Genomic DNA, 20630 nt, shown 5'->3' on the forward strand with positions numbered 1-20630 from the left:
AAACAGGATGATGCAAATGCATTTTTAGTCATGGAGACTGACAGATTTGGCTCTGCGGTCTCACAGCTAATGGAAGAGGAGAAGGAGAATGAAATCAAGCAGTTACTTCTGCAGGGCATTTATCAGGAGCTACGTTATTCACTGAACCAATGCTTCTGGGTTGACCAACTAGCTGTGTCCAGGGGAAGAGGGTAGTAATGCAGACCAGGATACCAGCAATGGTAGCAGATCCTCAGGATAACAAAGGCCACTTTCCTAGAGGTTCTGTACAGTGCTCACCCACAGCTGCAGAAGAACACCAACCTGCGAGTTCCCCTCAACATGGAGAAGCATGTTGCCATCACCCTCTGGAAGTTAGTCTCCCCTGTTTACTATCAGTCAGTAATTAATTTGGTTGGTGGTGGTAGCTCAACTGTTGGGGTTGTTATCATGGATGCTAAGAGGAAGGTTCTGCCACACCATGTCAGAGTGTGGCAATGATTTCCCTATTTCTTCTCCCCTCCCTCCCTCCCCCACATACACACACACAAACCCTCTCAAACCAAAGACTTGATCAAGAGGAAAAGGTATTTCTCTATGGTGTTGCATGACCTTGATCATTGTCAAAGATTCACTAATATTGACATCGGGGTGGTCTGGAAAAGTCCATGAGGTCAGAATATTTAGAAGCTGTGGCCTGGCTACTGGAACGAAGGAGGACATTTTTGTTCCCCAGACCATTACAGAAATGAATAGAGTTATGATTCCTCCTGTCATTCTGGGAGACTCTTCTTACCCTCTGCTTTTTTGGCTTATGAAGGCTCTTGGTAGACACTTGGACAAGAGAAAGGAGTATTCCAAATACCTGTGGAATGCTAGTGAAGTGTACTTTTAGACACCTGAAGGGCAGATGATGCTTTAAGAAAAAGCTGTATGTTTCTCCTCATTGTGTGCTAAATGCCTGCCGTATTTCACATAACATCTGTGAGAGTAAGGGAGAGATCCTGGAGGATGGGTAGGAGCAGGAAGTGAAGAGACTTTCTGAACATTACAGACAGTGAAAGAGTACGTCTCTACAAAATGCCCCAAGTGATCAAGGAAATAGGGTCAGCGATGCATTTTCTCCTCCACTGGGGGTCACAAATGTACCATAAAAAAAAAAAAGAAATAAGTTTGTGCTCTCTTCTGCTAAGGAGTTGATAACATCCTCCCCTCCCATACTATGTCATTTATGGGTTGAGCTGTTCCTTAATGGAACATTTCAGCCAAGTTAAAGCAAAATGAACTTATTCAGTTAACAAAAACAGGTAACACTGCATCTTGGGGGTGGGGGCCAGAAGAACCAATTAAATGAGAAGATGGTGCAACCTTAACACCAATGGAACTGAGGTATTGCCAAAGTAAGGAATGCTCAAACACTCCTGAATGTGATGCATTCAAGAGAATTCTCCTTCTCCATGTCCCAGGGTTGATTGAAAAAATGGTCCCAGTATGGTGCATTCTCTATAGTTTGCAGAACACTGGAAGTTTGGGTGCAGTGCTTGACCTTTATAACTAAAAGGTGCTCTATCACAGCTGTCTACCTCAGGTCCCGGTCCAGGGCCATTCAATCCATTTTGATCCTTTGAGAATGCTCCAGGAAGCCACTCCTCCACAACTGCGTCCTTCTATGTGGCTTTCTGCTGGGAGGAATTCAATACTTCCTGGGACAGATCTTCTCTTGCCATTCCCCCCTGCCTCCCTGCTTTGGAAGATTTGTCAGCCACTCTGCAGGTGATAACGCCCTTCTTCACGTGGGCCATGACATTACAGGTGCTACAGGAAATAAGAAAGAGCACAAGTACTTATTGTCCCCACCCTAATCACCAAACCAAAAATGTTTCTTCCCCACAATTTTAGAATGCTATTCCAATAGTCTCTTCCCACATTGAGGTTCAATTCAAGACAGTAAGAAGATTTCCAAAATTACTTCTCCTTGCATAGGCCCCCTGTAATAAAAACTGGGCATCTGGATTGGCTGTGCTGATTTTAAGTTGCAGGTTGTATGGTGCAGCAGTCAGCAGGCAATTGCATGTGCACCCCTGCAGGCTGTCCTTACAGTGGAGGATGTTACTCCGAGATGAGTCCCCAGAAAATTAAGAAGGGTCCTGTTCAAAAAGGCAATGGGCAAACCAGGAAGATACACAGCACTGCTATTTACCAAGATAGTGTCCCTATGCTGGTGCAGGAGTGGAACAGAAACACTAGCTATATGGGTATTCCCAGGAGTGCTGCTTTGCCTTGCAATGTGTGCGCCAAAATAAAACACCATATTTGTTTTCAGTTCTCTTTTACGATACATTTTTAAAAATCTATAGGTTTCAGAGTAGCAGCCGTGTTAGTCTGTATCCGCAAAAAGAAAAGGAGGACGTATGGCACCTTAGAAACTAAATCTATAGGTACCTTCTAACAAAAAATTCTACAGTAACTGCTCTAAACCCATTTTCAAATGACTCTGCAACCTTATTGGGTCATTTACCACATGAATCCTCAACTTTACTAAAAACTGAGTATTAATGAAACAGATAATGAATCTTTTCTAGTGCATTTTTTTTTCCCTTCCCTTTTTCCTGTATCTGCTGCTACAATAAACGTTTGCACTTTGGGAATTAAAAAATGCATTGCCTGGCAGACATCTTGAGCAGCGTATAAGGGAGGACATGGTGGAGAAGGGAGAACAAGCAGGACACAGCTTAGGAAGAGGTTTATGGAGTCGGCAAGTGTGTGGCCGATGGTTGTACAGCCTGATACCACAGGGAAATAAAACTTTAGAGCATTAAATCTCTGACGCAGAGGCCATTTTCAGTGTGCTAGGGGCAGGGTGTTTAATGCAAAATATGGAGGAGACAAAAAAAGGTTCCTAGCTCCACCCAACATGGCAGTGGACAGCTGGTCCCTGGAAAAAAAAAAAAAAAAAAAAAGTAGAATACATCCCCCTATACTATCTTGTTGTAATACAGCACGTAATGCTTATGGGCATAAGTCCCCATCCCAGCATTTTCAAACTGGCTGCTAGTAGAACTCATCCACAGCAGTTTTAGTATGGCTATTCATATGCTGTTCTTGTGTAGTGTCCGAATCTGTTGGGTAACAATTTTTGGCTGCCCTGAAAACATCTCCTCCTGGTTGGATCCCCATGGCATACATGAGGCCAAGGTAGCTTTCAGTGGCTTTTTGGGTGCCAACCATGTTGTCTTGGGTGCGTTGAGGAAAACTGTCGGCCACATAAGTCTTGGGTTCTGTGGTAGTTTCACTTGCAAAAATGTGATTCAGTTCCTCAGAGTATGGGCAGGTGATGGGAGCATTACCAGAAGTCCTGTTATGATCCCTTGTCCTCAGGTCCCTTATCCTTCCACTGGAGTGCCTTTGCTTTGACTCAGCACTGGGACCAGCTACAGGAATGCCTCCTTACCTTCATTTGCTCCAAATGTCTTGTAGATGGCTGCATTCCAGTGACTCTTCTCTGGATGGGATTGAATGGCAGCTCTCCAAATAGGGCTATCAAGTCCTGAATGAGTCCACACAGAAACCCGGCAGAGGAGAGGGGCTTGGCCTGACTATTATAAGGAGTACTATTTCAAAGTAGCAGCCGTGTTAATCTGTTTCCACAAAAAGAAAAGGAGGAGAACTTCTGGCACCTTGGAGACTAAAATTTATTGGAGCATAAGCTTTCATGAGCTACAGTTCACTTCATCGGATGCATTCAGTGGAAAATACAGTGGGGAGATTTACATACACAGAAAACATGAAACAATGGTTGTTACCGTACACACTGTAACAAGAGCGATCAGGTAAGGTGAGCAAGGAGTATGTGAACTCACTATTATTTGATATCAAACATGGCATTCTTGGTTGCGTGCCAGCATTTAAACTGAGAGAGGACATCTGGTTAAACTAAGGGGAGTGGATGGCACAAGACAGGCCAGTCCAGGAATAAAACAATGTAGTGTGAGATAGTAGAGGACTGCCAGAAGGAGAAGAGTTAGGAATGCATCCACCCAAACTTAAAGAAAGCAAACTCCCTGCAAAGCGGAGTTACTCCTGTTCTGAGAATTATTACTGTGACCTAAGATGCCAAGTAATCACTTAAAAAAAAACGTTGTTGTTTGTGGACATAAGGCACTGTAAAAAGTGAACTAACTAAAGTTAATCTGATTTAATATACCTGTATAGAAAAGCCATAAAAAGGGCAATAAGGGTCCGCACCACGCTTTTTACAAACAGGGCCTAGAACTGCACTTTTTTAGTGCATTTCACATTCTTCAAACAGTTAAAGTTTTGCCACTTTTATGCCCTGGTAAACAGGCTTAAACTTACCTGCATATTCAGCCATCCTCTGCTTAAGAGTTTTTGTTTTGGGAGCGAAGTGGAGAATTGTGTCATGATCAGAGTCATCCTCACTCTCTGTATCACTGCATGCTTTTTTCTGAGAGACTGGAGCACGATGCGATGGGTCCAGTGGAATATAGTCACCCTGAGTCCTGGCCAACTGACGTTTCCCACAAGTAACCCGGATATAAGCTGCATCAGGTATATTACCTGTAATGAACGGAAAGAACCTAAGGTAAGAGACTAAGAGCAAAATTCAATACTACTCCTCACGACAAAGTTAATTATATAATGCTTTTTCTCCAAAGTATAGTAATATATTAGGAGTTTGGGGCTTTTTTCTGCAATACATTGTTAATGATAAATTGAGATAATTGTGCATTTTATTTCTACAGTACAAGGGGCACAACTTGAAAGAGCACAAATATTGAGGAGCACTTCCATACCCCTGCTGCTTCAACTACATCGGGGTGTGCAAACTATGGCCCAGGAACCACATCCGGCCCTTCAGATGCTTTAATCTGGCCCTCAAGCTCTGGCTGGGGAGCAGGGTCTGGGGCTTGCCTTGCTCTACATATGCTGTGGCTCCACACGGCTACCAGAAGCAGAGGCATGTCCCCACTCTGGCTCCTATGCATAGGGGCAGCCAGGGGGCTCTACATGCTGCCCCTGCACGGAACAGTGTGCAGAGCCGCTTGGCCGCGCCTCCAGGTAGGATCCAGAGGGGGGACATGCCACTGCTTTCGGGAGCTGCTTGAGCCTACACCCCAGCCCCCTCCCGTACCCCAACCACAGCCCTGATCCCCCTCTCACCCTCCGAATCCCTCAATCCCACCCCCACCACCTCATCCCCAGCCCCACCCCAGCTGGAGCCCCAACCCTCCCTACACACCCCAACCCACTGCCCCAGCCCGGAGCCCCCTCCTGCACCCTGAACTCCTCATTTCTGGCCCCACCCCAGCTGGAGCCCCAACCCTCCCTACACACCCCAACCCACTGCCCCAGCCCGGAGCCCCCTCCTGCACCCTGAACTCCTCATTTCTGGCCCCACCCCAGAGACTGCACCCCCTCCGGCACCCCAACCCCCAATTTTGTGAGTATTCATGGCCCACCATATAGTTTCCATACCCAGATATGGCCCTTGGGCCAAAAAGTTTGCCCACCCCTAAACTACATGTTAACTTTCCAGTAGTTTTCAGACCTTCAAAACAAAGGCCACAGTAGTCTTAAAAGTCACAACAACCTAAATAAAAGTTTCCAGTATTTATGCCATAAATGGAGGTGCGTGTTGTAAGCATAACAATTCTCTTCATTTTGCCAGTCCTAAGTCTCAAATATAATCAAGGCAAAATTATTGAAGTATGCTTATAAGGCTGCAAATTAAAATATGAGCAGTAAAGAAAAAAGTATGCTAAACTATTAATCTAGATCATACATGAAAATGAAAAAAGGATTACTACTACTATAAATACCTTAATAATCCAGGAATGCAAAAGTTATGTCTCTAAACATTCATCCTTAATGCTGCATTAATAAAGTTTTATTGCATTTAATTTCCTGTTTATTAAAAATGAAAATAATTAGAAAGGACTATAACCTTGAATCCATCATTTCTCTTCTATCCAAATGCCTAGTGATGGCGAGTGATCCATAATAGAGGTTTGTTTTGTTTTGTTTCAGTATAAGGACATACTTATAAAAAAACAATGATATCAATAATTTTACCTTTTCTTTTATTTCATTACTATAAATATTACAGGACTTTCTATCATATCATCATGCTAAAGATCTATCCCAAGAGACCAGATAGCACAATTTGCCTTGACGTTCTATTGTCACTCAGTTACACCAATGAACTTTGGAATAAATGTCCTTGATATACAACGATTTCAGTGAAGTTACACTAATGTATATTTAAAGTAACAGCATCCAGTGTTTTAAACAGTACTTTGAATATTCTGCAATATGCAAAACTACATGCAGTACCTAGTCACTGCTCATAACTAGTTACAAACCTGCTGATAAATCCTCTCTTTTCCGTGGAGGGCTGGATTGAGTTTCAGAGGTTGAACTAGTGTAATCTTCACTGGCTGATGAGTAGTGCTCATCCTCTTCTTCTGTCTCACATGTATCAGTAGTGTTAATTATTCTATACTCCGACTGGAAGATTTCTGTATTCAAGGAGGAAAAACCAAGACCCGGGATTTTTGTCTCAGCTACCGGAAATGTCTTCAGATTTATGATGTTTCTTAACAGGTTAAGAACAATCAATTCCTGACCCTGAAAGACTTAAATTTACACATTGAGCAATCCCATCGTCTTCAAAGATTTAAGGCAGTATTTTTAGTAAAAGCATGACTCTTAACAAAAGCAAAATTTTAGGACACAGTAAAGTAAGGCATCATCATACAAATTCATGTATTTTCATTTCAACTCTTTATCCTAAATTCAGATGATTTTAGGGGATTCTTAACACGATTTATTCCCTCATCAAAAAGGCCATTACAGTACAGTACAAGTAGTCTGTCAGTATTTCATTTATTACTACATCTTCATTATAAAAATTCAATAAAATATATTCAATAAAAGCAAATAATTGAAGTTACTAGATTATGACTAGTTTTTAAACAGGTTGTGCTGTCTCATTAATGAAATCTGAGGCCCACTTCTAAAAAATGAAAATGCTAAAATTATAGAGAAACTACTGCCTAGGACCAAATCCTGAGACTAATGGAATTTGTAACTGCCTAGTAATCTCCATTTACAATGGGATTTTCAGGAGGTCAACTCCTCTCAAGGTCAGCCTAAGTGCCCAATACTACTCCTACAAAGTCAATGGGATTTTGGCAGATGACTTAAATAGATACAGGATCAGACCTGATTATGTGTTTTGGGATATACATTTAAATTAGACTGTCAACCAAAAATTCATTCTTGTAATTTATTAATATAAAACAATATGTATGATAACAGTACTTGCCAAAGCACCCTTCCTTCATGGATCTCAAAATGCTTTACAAACAACTAGACTAAAATACACCCAATAAGTAGCTACGTACTTACCTTTGCTTCTTTCAGCTTCTCTAACTACAGAGTGAGAGTTTTCTTTCTTTTGCATTCTAAATGTTATTGTGTTAAGAGATGGTTTCTTTATTTTAAAGAGTTCCTCACCCTCTGTAGGAGGGGGAAAAAAAAAAAAAAGATTAGTGTAAACAACGCTGACAAAGCAATATCACCACATTTGAAACATTTTATTATTTGTCTTACCATAGTGCCTAGTCAGCCTAGTCATGGACCAGGACCACACTGTACTGTACAGACAGAACAAAAAAAAACAGTACTGCCCCAAAGAGTTTACGATTTAAGTATAAGACAAGAGACAACAAATGGATATAGACAGATAGGGTAGGACAAGTAAACAATGAGACAATATTAGTCAACATGACAAGCTGTTGGTGTACTGAGACTACAGCCTAACTATTGTCAAGTTTTTTGTAAGAATCACAGCAAGAGAATTTTGAAGAGGGATTTGAAGGTGTTAAAAGATTACAATACACATTTATAAAATCAATAATCAGTGGTCTATATGAGTATGATCATGGCATATGGTCTTTAAAAATCTATAGTGCATTAGGTTAGACTAGTTCAAGACTGTCACCACAGGTGGTATAGCTCTTTCACCTCTCATTTCACCTATAAAGCATTAGGACATTTATGGGCCACTGTAACAACTTCCTACCAACACTACAAAAAGAAGGATTCTGGGTGGACTCCTCCTAAGGTCGAAACAACAGACTGAACTTCTACACAGAGTGCTTCCGCCAATGTGCCCGGGCTGAAATGGTGGAAAAGCAGCATCACTTGCCCCATAACCTCAGCCGTGCAGAACACAATGCCATCCGCAGCCACAGAAACAACTCTGATATCATAATCTAAAAGGTTGACAAAGGAGGTGCTGTCATGATCATGAATAGGTTGGAATATGAACAAGAGGCTGCTAGGCAGCTCTCCAACACCACTTTCTACAAGCCATTACCCTCTGATCCCACTGAGGGTTACCAAAAGAAACTACTACACTATCTGCTCAAGAAACTCCCTGAAAAAGCACAAGAACAAATCCGCAGACACACCCCTAGAACACCGACCAGGGATATTCTATCTGTTACCCAAGATCCATAAACCTGGAAATCCTGGATGCCCCATCATCTCAGGCATTGGCACCCTGACAGCAGGATTGTCTGGCTATGTAGACTCCCTCCTCAGGCCCTACGTTACCAGTACTCCCAGCTAACTACAACCCATCAGTGATCCTCCTGAAAACATCATCCTAGCCACTATGGATGTAGAAGCCCTCTACACCAACATTCCACACAAAGATGGACTACAACCTGTCAGGAACAGCATCCCCGATAATGTCACGACAAACATGGTGACTGAACTTTGTGACTTTGTCCTCACCTATAACTATTTCACGTTTGGGGACAAAGTATACCTTCAAATCAGCTATGCTATGGCACTGCTACGGATACCCGCATGGCCCCACAGTATGCCAACATTTTTATGGCTGACTTAGAACAACGCTTCCTCAGCTCTCGTCCCCTAATGCCCCTACTCTACTTGCGCTACATTGATGACATCTTCATCTGGACCCATGGAAAAGAAGCCCTTGAGGAATTCCACCATGATTTCAACAATTTTCATCCCACCATCAACCTCAGCCTGGACCAGTCCACACAAGAGATCCATTTCCTGGACACCATGGTGCTAATAAGCGATGGTCACATAAACACCACCCTATATCGGAAACCTACCGACCGCTATTCCTACCTACATGCCTTCAGCTTTCACCCAGACCACACCACAAGATCCATTGTCTACAGCCAAGCTCCACAATACAACCACATTTGCTCCAACCCCTCAGACAGAGAAACACCTACAAGATCTGTATCAAGTGTACTTACAACTACAATACCCACCTGCTGAAGTGAAGAAACAGATTGACAGAGCCAGAAGAGTACCCAGAAGTCACCTACTACAGGACAGGCCCAACAAAGAAAACAACAGAAAGCCACTAGCCATCACCTTCAGCCCCCAACTAAAACCTCTCCAACGCATCATCAAGGATCTACAACCTATCCTGAAGGACGACCCATCACTCTCACAGATCTTGGGAGACAGGCCAGTCCTTGCTTACAGACAGCCCCCCAACCTGAAGCAAACACTCACCAGCAACCACACACTACAACCTCTAACCCAGGAACCTATCCTTGCAACAAAGCCCGTTGCCAACTCTGTCCACATCTATTCGGGGACACCATCATAGGGCCTAATCACATCAGCCACATTATCAGAGGCTCGTTCATGTGCACATCTACCAATGTGATATATGCTATCATGTGCCAGCAATGCCCCTCTGCCATGTATATTGGCCAAACTGGACATTCTCTACGTAAAAGAATAGATGGACACAACTCAGACGTCAAGAATTATAACATTCAAAAACCAGTCGGAGAACACTTCAATCTCTCTGGTCACTCGATTACAGACCTAAAACTGGCAATTCTTCAACAAAGAAACTTCAAAAACAAACAGATTCCAACAAGAGACTGCTGAATTGGAATTAATTTTCAAACTGGACACCATTAATTTAGGCTTGAATAGAGACTGGGAGTGGAAGTAAAACTATTTCCCCATGTTTATTTCTCCCCCCTACCCCCTTGTTCCTCACATGTTCTTGTGAACTGTGGGAAATGGCCCACCTTGATTATCACTACAAAAGGGTTCCTTTCCCCCCCTCCGCCACTGGTAATAGCTCACCTTACCTGATCACTCCTTACAGTGTGTATGTTAACAACCATTGTTTCATGTTCTCAGTGTATATAAATCTCCCCACTGTATTTTTCATTGCATGCATCCGATGAAGTGAGCTGTAGCTCACGAAAGCTTATGCTGAAATAAATTTGTTAGTCTCTAAGGTGCCACAAGTACTCCTTTTGTTTTTGCAGATGCAGACTAACACAGCTGCTACTCTGAAACCTGTATCAACTGAGAAGAACAAAATATTCTAGAGTTCTACTGAACTGCTCACAGAGCAGTCACTCAGATGAACATTTTCCCCCCTCAGTGAAATCAGACTTACAAACATAAGAATGGCCATACTGGGTCAGACCAAAGGTCCATCTAGCCCAGTATCCTGTCTTCTGACAGTGGCCAATGCCAGATGCCCCAGAGGGAATGGGCAGAACAGGTAATCATCAAGCAATCCAGTCCTTGTTGCTCATTCCCAGCTTCCGGCAAACAGAGGCTAGAGACACCATCCCTGCACATTCTGGCTAATAGCCATTGATGGATGTATCCTCCATGAATTTATCTAGTCTTTTTGAACCCTGTTACAGTCTTGGCCTTCACAACATCCTCTTGCAAAGAGTTCCTCAAGCTGACTGTGTGTTGTGTGAAGAAATACTTCCTTTTGTTTGTTTTTAACCTGCTGCCTATTAATTTCATTTGGTGATCCCCTAGTTCTTGTGGTCTGAGAAGGAGTAAATAGCACTTCCTTTTTTACTTTCTCCACACAGTCATGATTTTATAGACCTCAATCATGTCTCCCCTTAGTCATCTCTTTTCCAAGCTGAAAAGTCCCAGTGTTATTGATCTCCCCTCATAAAGAAGCCGTTCCATACCCCTAATCATTTTTGTTGCCCTTTTCTGAACCTTTTCCAATTCCAATAGATCCTCTTTGAGATGGGGCAACCACATCTGCATGGAGTATTCAACATGTGGGCGTACCATGGATTTATACAAGGCTGACCATTCAAACAGGTCCCCTTACTTTATCAGGGTAAGGTAACCTTAAACAAAGGAAACAAAAGTCACCTCAGGTCTTCAGTAGTATTTAGGCACTTAATTCCCACTGAAATCAATATGAGTTTTATGTCTGGGCCTCAGTCCAAGAGAGGTAACATCCATTCCTTCATACTCCACTCCTGACCCTTGTCTTTTAGGCTCCAAGTTCTTTGGGGGCAGAGACTGTCATTTATTACATGTTTGTACATTGTCTTTAGGCATTATCATAACATAAGCATAAATAAAAAACCCCACCATGACCCAAACATCAGATCCAGAATGTGCACAGCCTTATAGTTGTAGGGTCCACTCAGATGAGATAGTCCTATGAGTGTCAGGTAGCCATGAAGTTCCAAACTAATCCAGAAAAAAAAAAAACCAAAAACAAAACATAAAAAGAGTACTTGTGGCACTTTAGAGACTAACATGTGCCTAGTGAAGTCACCAAGAACCTTCAGCAGTTCTAGTATCACTGCTGATCAGCCCAGCTTTAGTGTGGGAGATCAGTTGTATTTGAGTTTACATGCAAAAAAGTGCAGATCTACCCCTTCACAAAACCTCTTTCACATGAGTCATATATATTGCAATGTCTTGCAGTATCAAGCAGCCAGGTCTTAGCTATGCACACTTACTCCTCCTTTATCACATCATTAACTTTATTAGTCTTTACATCACAATGCGTATTATTGTCTTGCTGTGTCCAAGTATATACCTTTCTACCTTCCTAAATCTTCTCCACCTTTCAAATACTTTAATAGTACTAAGAAAAGGAGTACTTGTGGCACCTTAGAGACTAACAAATTTATTAGAGCATAAGCTTTCGTGAGCTACAGCTCACTTCAATGCATGCGATGAAGTGAGCTGTAGCTCACGAAAGCTTATGCTCTAATAAATTTGTTAGTCTCTAAGGTGCCACAAGTACTCCTTTTCTTTTTGCGAATACAGACTAACACGGCTGCTACTCTGAAACTAGGATCTCTCTCTCTCTCTCTCTCACACACACACACACGCTGCGAGGCGGAAGGGAGCCGGCATCAGATTTTTACCATCTCGCTCCTCGTCGGCGCCGAAGCTCAGCAGGGCCCCCTCTCCCCGCGCCTGCCCCGCTCTGGGGTTTGCCCCTCGGGGCCTGCCTCGGGGCACGCCGCCGCCATCCTCCTCTTCCTCCTGACCGCTAATGTCCCCTGCTGGCCCCTCTGCGGGCGGCTGCCTCTCGGCGGCGGGCCTGGCAGGGCCTTGCTCCTGCTCCGCATCGCCCTGCTCCCCTCCATGCTCCGGCTCCGGCTCCGGCTCCCCTTCGGCGCTGCTGCTGCTACAGCTGGACGCGGCTCTCTGGCGGCCCCGGAAGTTCCGCGGGGGCCTCCTAAACATTCTATCCGGTAACGGTCACCACGCACGACCGGAGCCAAACTCCGACGACGTGAGCCTGCTCCGGAAACGTGGCTCTCCGCAGAGCTCCCCGTAATACGCATGCGCGGCATCGCTCGACTGGGACGAGGGAGTGGAGCGTGGGGGAGGGGAACAGGTGGCCCCGCCCACTAGCAGCGACTCCGCCCCCTGAGAATCGGGTGGGAGGAGCGGAATAGGCCGCGGGCCAGTCAGCCAGAGAGGGCGGCTCCTCATTTAACCCTTGATTGACGGGGGCGGGGGGTTTGGCCCAGGGAGTTAGTGCGCCTGCGCTGAAGCGTTGGCGAGGCTGTTTGGGGTAGAAGGGTGCGAGGGGGACGAATCAGGGCTGCAGAGTGAAGGGCAGGGGGCTGATCTGTGGGGCCCACCTCCCTTGCTGCAGGTGCCAGCGGGAAGGTGCACAGTGGCTGAGGCAGGGAGGAGAAGGGGCCAGTCTGGTTAAGACAGGTTTCAGAGTAGCAGCCGTGTTAGTCTGTATTTGCAAAAAGAAAAGGAGGACTTGTGGCACCTTAGAGACTAACAAATTTATTAGAGCATAAGCTTTCGTGAGCTACAGCTCACTTCATCGGATGCATTTGGTGGAAAAAACAGAGGAGAGATTGATATACACACACAGAGAACATGAAACAATGGGTTTTATCATACACACTGTAAGGAGAGTGATCACTTAAGATGAGCCATCACCAGCAGCAGGGGGGGGGGGAAGGAGGAAAACCTTTCATGGTGACAAGCAAGGTAGGATGGTTAAGGCAGTTGACAGCTGCTTGGAGAACTTCCTTTATTCCTGACTCAGCCTGCCACACCTGTCCCTGCTGTGCAAGTCGCTTACACCAAACTCTCCACCGGCACTGATTATGTTCCCCACAGTCCAGGTGCTGGACTTGAGACCCTTGGGGCAAGCTTTGCAGGGCTGAGCGCTCACCGCTGCAGTTGAAGTCAGGTGTCGCTGTGGTGTGAGCACAGAAAGTCCTAGAAAAGTAATGACAGGTTTCAGAGTAGCAGCCGTGTTAGTCTGTATTTGCAAAAAGAAAAGGAGTACTTGTGGCACCTTAGAGACTAACAAATTTATTAGAGCATAAGCCATCCGATGAAGTGAGCTGTAGCTCACGAAAGCTTATGCTCTAATAAATTTGTTAGTCTCTAAGGTGCCACAAGTACTCCTTTTCTTTTTTCTAGAAAAGTAAGTGCTCTAAGAAATAAGGCCTTAAGCATCTCAAGAGGGGCGGTCAGAAATGGTGGACACAACGATTTTTGTCTTAATCTCAGTACCTCGGTTCTCCTTCAGGAAAATGGGGATAATAATAATTAATACCACTTTTCCTGAGAGGGATGGTGTGAAGATGTTACATTTCTGAAGCATTTGCATTGAAAATACCATAAAATAACTGAGAAAATTGCCACGTAATAATAAATCAATTCTTTATTCAGTACAGAGCTACCCTGACAGAGCACTGTCTATCTTGTGCACTGGATGAGGCGGGGTACTGTGGAAAACAGTAGTATGCGATCATGTGACTAAAGACCATCATAATGCATACACACATGGGGGGCTGAATTAAGGGCTTGCCCATATTTGAAAGTTAATTCTCATAATGTGTTTCTGTTTCAGAAATAACTGTTTCTAAAGCAGCCTGCCCAGTGTCCAGCAGCGTTTTGTTGTCCCAGCTTAAGCTGTTTTCGTTTTGCATCATGAAATCCACACAACGTGGTGGTGGTGTTTTTTAAATAAGCACCGCATTCTGTGCAGCCATCCCCTGGTGCAATGTTTCACCACTAAGCTATATGCATTCTGCTATTATTCTAACAGTACACTGTGTTAGGGCTACTAGATGTCCGGGTTTTCCAGGACATTGCCTCTTTTTTGACGGGATTTTTGTTGTCCGAGGGGATTTTTCAAATAACAGGCAATGTCTGGGTTTTTTTGTAGAGCAGAGGCTGCAGCTCAGAAAGAGCCCCAATTGGTCCGCTTCCCTGCATTGGCAGCTGATTGGTCCATTTCCCTGCAGCCACAGCTGCCAGATCCTGCTCACCCTGGCCCCAGCTGGCTCCCAGCCCTGGGAAGGGGGCCCACAGAGACTGATGGCTGTAGCTGTGCCCAGGGCTTGCGCCAGCCACCCTGCTACTATGACAGGGAATGGTGACACTGCCCCCCACCTCCAGTGAGTACCCCTGCTGCAGGTACCCCTTTAGCTTCCCCAACTGTACCCTGCCCTCCAGCCCCCCCCCAGTATCCTCTTTTTGGGAACCTGAAATATGGTAACCCTACACTGTAGGATCTCTACTGGAACTCTGAATCTAGGGGTGAAATTAATAAATTCCTATGATTCCTCTCCTTTCATCTCATCATGCGGTCTGGCTTTTGTAAGACAGCTCCATTGCCAAATAGCTGCAGTCAGGCAGCATGGAAGAAATACATGACTTGAAATGTATGGTATTCTGGTGACTGCTGTTAAGATGGGAGTGGACCATTTCCTCTCCCCAGAAGGCAAGAAAGCCCAGGATCTCAGCATGGGACCATGCAGAAACACAGAGCATGGTTGCTGTATAATCTGTATGTCTGGGAGCTGAAATCACAATGCAAGCACATCGGCAAGCTAGCATTTAAATAGAGCAGGGTTGGCAACCTTTCAGAAGTGGTGTGCCGAGTCTTCATTTATTCACCCTAATTTAAGGTTTTGCATGCTGGTAATACATTTTAACATTTTTAGAAGGTCTCTTTCTATAAGTCTATAATATATAATTAAACTATTGTTGTATGTAAAGTAAATAAGGTTTTTAAAATGTTTAAGAAGCTTAATTTAAAATTAAATTAAAACGCAGAGCCCCCCGGACCGGTGGCCAGGACCTGGGCAGTGTGAGTGCCACTGAAAATCAGCTCACGTGCCACCTTTGGAAGCGTGCCATAGATTTGCCTACCCCTGAAACAGAGTGATGACATCCCATCAAGATGACTGATCCTGGAGGAGTAGAGGGTACATATGTGAGGCAGGCTGACCCAGGTATGCAGTAAAGCCCCCCCCCCCCTGCTTTCAGTGGTTAAAAGAGGAGCTGCCCCTCAAGCTGATTGATTCCCAATCACCAGGGGGCAGGGTCCCTTCCAGTGGGCAAGGCCAGCAGGGAGCCTGATTGTTTTTTTCACACTCCACCTCCACATAGCTCTTTGCAATGCAAAGGCTGCTAGAGGCAGAATAGTTTATTTGAAATGGGGATGCATAGACACCTACCTTATTGCCTGCTAACTCATTCCAAAATTTATGAAACTTGCTTTCAAAATGGATTTTGTAATGCAGATTGAGACACCAGATAATTCAAAATAAAAAATTGTTTATGAATGCAAGACACTTTATCCCAAAACAACTAAAGTTAATCTGAAATAACTTTCAAGTGAGACAAGCTCTAAAATTACACAGGCAATCTTAATTCTGGCATTTCCAAGCTTTTGGCTGCTTGACTTTGAAACCTTCACATTCTTTTAACAGGGTTTTTTGTTTGTTTTTTGTTGGGTTTTTTTGGTACTTCTATAATAATGTTGTAACATCCAGAAGTGATCTGTTTGCCCTGTCAATCAGATCCTTATTTTGTCACTTCTGATAAACTTAGGTATGCTATGCCTTCGTATACTGCTTTGTCTTACAGCTTTTATCTTGTGTCCTATGCTATTTCCACATTTTTCCAGAAATGTGCAAACCCCCGTTAACTTACCCTTTTGCAGCATTCCATGAAGGTTCTGAAAGGGAGTACTTGTGGTACCTTAGAGACTAACAAATTTATTTGAGCATAAGCTTTCGTGAGCTACAGCTTACTTCATCAGATGCATTCGATGGAAAATACACTGGGGAGATTTATATACACACACAGAGAACATAAAACAATGGGTTTTATCATACACACTGTAAGGAGAGTGATCACTGAAGATGAGCTCTTACCAGTGGGGGGGGGGAGGAGGAAAACCTTTTGTGGTGATAATCAAGGTGGGTCATTTCCAGCAGTTAACAAAAACATGTGAGGAACGGGGAGGGGGGGGAATAACATGGGGAAATAGTTTTACTTTATGTAATGATCATCCACTCCCAGTCTCTATTCAAGCCTAAGTTAATTGTATCCAGTTTGCAAATTAATTCCAATTCAGCAGTCTCTCGTTGGAGTCTGTTTTTGAAGTTTTTTTTTTGAAGGATAGCCACTCTTAGGTCTGTAATCGTGTGACCGGAGAGATTGAAGTGTTCTCCGATAGGTTTTTGAATGTTATAATTCTTGACGTCTGATTCGTGTCTATTTATTCTTTTACGTAGAGACTGTCCAGTTTGACCAATATACATGGCAGAGGGGCATTGCTGGCGCATGATGGCATATATCACATTGGTAGATGCGCAGGTGAACGAGCCTCTGATAGTGTGGCTGATGTGATTAGGCCCTATGATGGTGTCCCCTGAATAGATATGTGGACAGAGTTGGCAATGGGCTTTGTTGCAAGGATAGGTTCCTGGGTTAGTGGTTCTGTTGTGTGTTGTGTGGTTGCTGAAGAGTATTTGCTTCAGGTTGGGGGGCTGTCTGTAAGCAAGGACTGGCCTGTCTCCCAAGATCTGTGAGAGTGATGAAGTGAGCTGTAGCTCACGAAAGCTTATGCTCAAATAATTTTGTTAGTCTCTAATTTGCCACAAGTACTCCTTTTCTTTTTTGCGAATACAGACTAACAGGGCTACTACTCTGAAACCTGTTCTGAAAGGGTTTGTGTAATTTATTTCAAAGGTGGTTCTTACGTCACCCTTTATTGATTCAATAATTAATGGATGCTTTCAGAGAGAATTATTAAGACAACAATCCTGATAAGAGGTTCTTCTCAGCAGTCTTCTCAGCAACAGTACTCACACTTCCACAGAGTTCATTTATGAAATATGCAGCCACATACATCACCAACTTTCAGCTTAGTTGAAATAAAAAAGTGGCCTGCCGTAAAATATACCATGGTTTTGTTCAAGTGAAGGGGAAAGATTTGGTAAGGAAGTTTATTACAGGGCACTGGTGGGAGTTGCTGAAAGAAGGGAGGGGAAACTTGTGTTGGGTTTGAAATAGGAGTTTGAAGTGGGAATACAATGGATGAGAAATTATAAACAAAAGCAAGCATAGAAACTTCTAGCACTCTGAAGAATAAGCATATTATCTTCAATCTCTGACATAATTCTATTAAATATCAATTTAAAGTATATAGCTGTTCAGAATAGCTGCCATCTCCTATCATAGAGCCTAGAACAGTGGTTCTAAATCTAAACCTGGAGGTACACAGAGGTCTTTGAGGGGGTACATCAACCCATCTAGATAGTTGTCTAGTTTTATAACAAGCTACATGAAAAACACTAGTGAAGTCAGTACAAATTAAAATTTTATACAGACAATGACTTGTTTAGACTGCTCTATATGCTCTACACTGAAATGCATGTACAATATTTATATTCAAATTAGTTTATTGGGCAGGAAGTCGGACTAGATGATCAGAATGATCCCTTCTGACCTTAGTATCTATGAATCTATTGTATTAATTATATAGTAAACATATAATTTTGTCAGTAATAGTGTGCAATTTGTCAGAAATAGTGTGCTGTGACACTTTTGTATTTTTATGTTTGATTTTGTAAGCAAGTAGTTTTTAAGTGAGGTGAAACTTGTGGTATGCAAGATAAATCAGACTTCTGAAAGGGGTACAGTAATCTGGAAAGGTTGAGAGCGATTGGCCTAGAATGTCTGGAGGGAAATGCACCTAAAGTATAAGTATAAGAATGGGTAAGGCCCCTATTGTAGATTCATGGGAAGATGGATAGACAACATTTTCTAGTAACATGAAAACTAACATTAAAACATTAAATTGGAGAAACAAATGCATTTGGAAAAAAAATTCAGCTGTGGGTTACTAAAGTACTAGTCATGACTCATAGCATCAGGGTAACAAGTTGCAATAAATTATCCTGCGTAAGTCTGGTAACATTTTTATTGCCACTACATTCTTGTTTTTCTAATGCTCAACAATCAAATTCGTTGCATTAATGAGTGCTTGCATTTTTCTGTGTGTCTGTGCTGCAGCCAGGTTTCTCAAGTAGTGCATATATATTCAGCAGTTAGCAATATTTTCTTTGCCAAAATTCAGTCTGCATGAGTCAGTGCTGCTGTCAAATCACATTCTGTCCATTTAATCTAGAAATCTACTTTACAGATGGTTACAGAGATGTTCTATGAATACCAGAATAAGAATAATTTCTAAATGGGTGACCAAAGAGTCTTTACTGTTCTAATAGTATGAGTAACCGAGCCTTCCTCCCCGAGAACCTCTTTGTCTTGGCAAGGGAACAGTATTGGGGCATTTTTTTTCATACAGATTTACTCTTTTTGAAATAGTAGGATCCTACAAGGTTACACACCAGCCAGCCCCATTCACTATCTAATGAAATGTAAGAGTGTCCAGTTCAGAACCCAAAACACTGCTTTTTGGAAGGGCATGTGTTGGAGGGAGCAGACACCTTTTTGAGATGTTACCACACAATGTCAATATCAAAAACACACCAGCCTCATTGCTTTGGGTATAGAACATACATATTCACATGTCCCTGTGCCTATAGCATAGCAGATTTCCAGGATTAGATACCAAAAGATGCTTCAGAAATAGAAGGGCCAGACTACTGAAAATATCAAACATTTGTGAAGGAGGAAAAAATAGGGGTGTAATTGCATGTGGCACTATGGGGTAAATAGGGATTAGCAGAAGTATTAAAGGATAGAGACAGTTGGTTACCATGTATGAAATGTTGGGAGACAATTTTTAAGAGTTTGTGTGAATAATTTTCAGGCTAACTGTCACAAAAGAGCCAGTGCCATCCCTCATCCAGGTGTATTTGAAACAACAGCTGGGGCAACTGCTGAGGAGAACTTCCAGCCTAAAGAGGTGCCTACCATTGCCCATCATAGTTAAACAGAAGGATGCAACCAGATTAAATTAGTTTGTGTGCAAACACGCTGCAACCGTTTTGATTTTTCAAAAACAGTAGCAAATTGTATGTAACATGTCATATCCACTAGACGGCAGTTCATTAACTGCACACAAAATATATTACCCGAGCCATTTTGTCTCGCAAGCTATGGGTCACTTTGGTGAGGAAGCCTTTCTCTGATGCAGCAGAAATCTTTATCAAAATCTTTTATATTGTTTATTGCCGAACCATTAAATGTTGTTCTGAGCATGTTCTTGAATGGATTTGTCTCTCAGCAAGTCGAGGCATTGTTACCTGGGCAGAGGCACTTGGGCTTGGGCTGTAAGAACAAAACATCAGTGTCTTCTGCCGTGTTTTCCAAACAAGCAGTGACATAGCAGAAGAGGTGAGCCACATGACTGAATATATTTGAGGTGGGGTAGGGAGAAAATCTGATCTAGTTGCTCCCAGTTCAGGGGTTGGCCAGCTACTCTATCTGTGGCTTGTTCTGCTAATATTGGAGATCTTCACCTATCAGCTTTCAGATCACTATGTTCAGCAGCTGTCCTAGGCACAGGCAAGCTAGACAGCTCCCTTGGGTGACACAGCCATGGCAAAAAGGTGTGATCTACCTCACACTAGCCTGCCACAGTGCAGACTGTCTGTGTACATCCTGATGCACATTAAAAGTTCCTTAATATGCTTTGATCTCGTCCTCTTTGAAAGGGACAAGAGGAAAGTGCATTAACAAACTGTTAATGCATGTCAGCAGGGTGCACATGGTATGTACCCTGTACGTATCAACACATGCACTGAGACCTCAGTAAGGGCTGTAAGGCCGGAGAGCCCAGTGTGGTTCAGTGAGGGCAAGCCAGGGGAGCCCATGGCCCAGCCTGGACCCCAGCAGACTCTCCCCAAACAAGCCTGAGTACAAGGGTACCCAGTGTGGGTTGTGATCAGGTATGTGGCATTCCCTACCCCCATCTGCTCCCTGCCCCTGTACTCCTGCCCCTCCCATATCTGCTCCTTCCCCCCAGGATCCTGCCCACCATCCTAATCTTCCTGCCTCTCTCTGCCACC

The 20630-nt window shown here is 43.4% G+C and overlaps 1 protein-coding gene across 5 annotated transcripts in view; it reads right to left on the reverse strand.

The window, feature by feature from the left end:
• GCFC2 (GC-rich sequence DNA-binding factor 2) overlaps window positions 1–12673 on the reverse strand; it is a 43338-nt gene extending 30665 nt beyond the window's left edge. For 2 of the 5 annotated variants that reach the window (XM_038396461.2, XM_043510168.1), the window contains exons 1-4: window positions 12237–12672; window positions 7411–7521; window positions 6363–6518; window positions 4336–4557 (exon numbers count right to left, since the gene is read on the reverse strand). In XM_038396461.2, the coding sequence (XP_038252389.1) occupies window positions 4336–4557; window positions 6363–6518; window positions 7411–7521; window positions 12237–12561 (814 nt within the window). In that variant the 5' untranslated portion in view covers window positions 12562–12672. Of the gene's footprint in view, window positions 1–3430; window positions 3549–4335; window positions 4558–6362; window positions 6519–7410; window positions 7527–12156 lie in introns of those variants that run through there. The other 3 variants (XM_043510169.1, XM_043510170.1, XM_043510171.1) reach the window with 3 other exon arrangements.
• Window positions 12674–20630: the final 7957 nt, after the last annotated feature.

The sequence above is a fragment of the Dermochelys coriacea genome, chromosome 3 (genome assembly GCF_009764565.3).
Source record: "Dermochelys coriacea isolate rDerCor1 chromosome 3, rDerCor1.pri.v4, whole genome shotgun sequence".
NCBI classification, from domain to species: Eukaryota; Metazoa; Chordata; order Testudines; family Dermochelyidae; genus Dermochelys; species Dermochelys coriacea.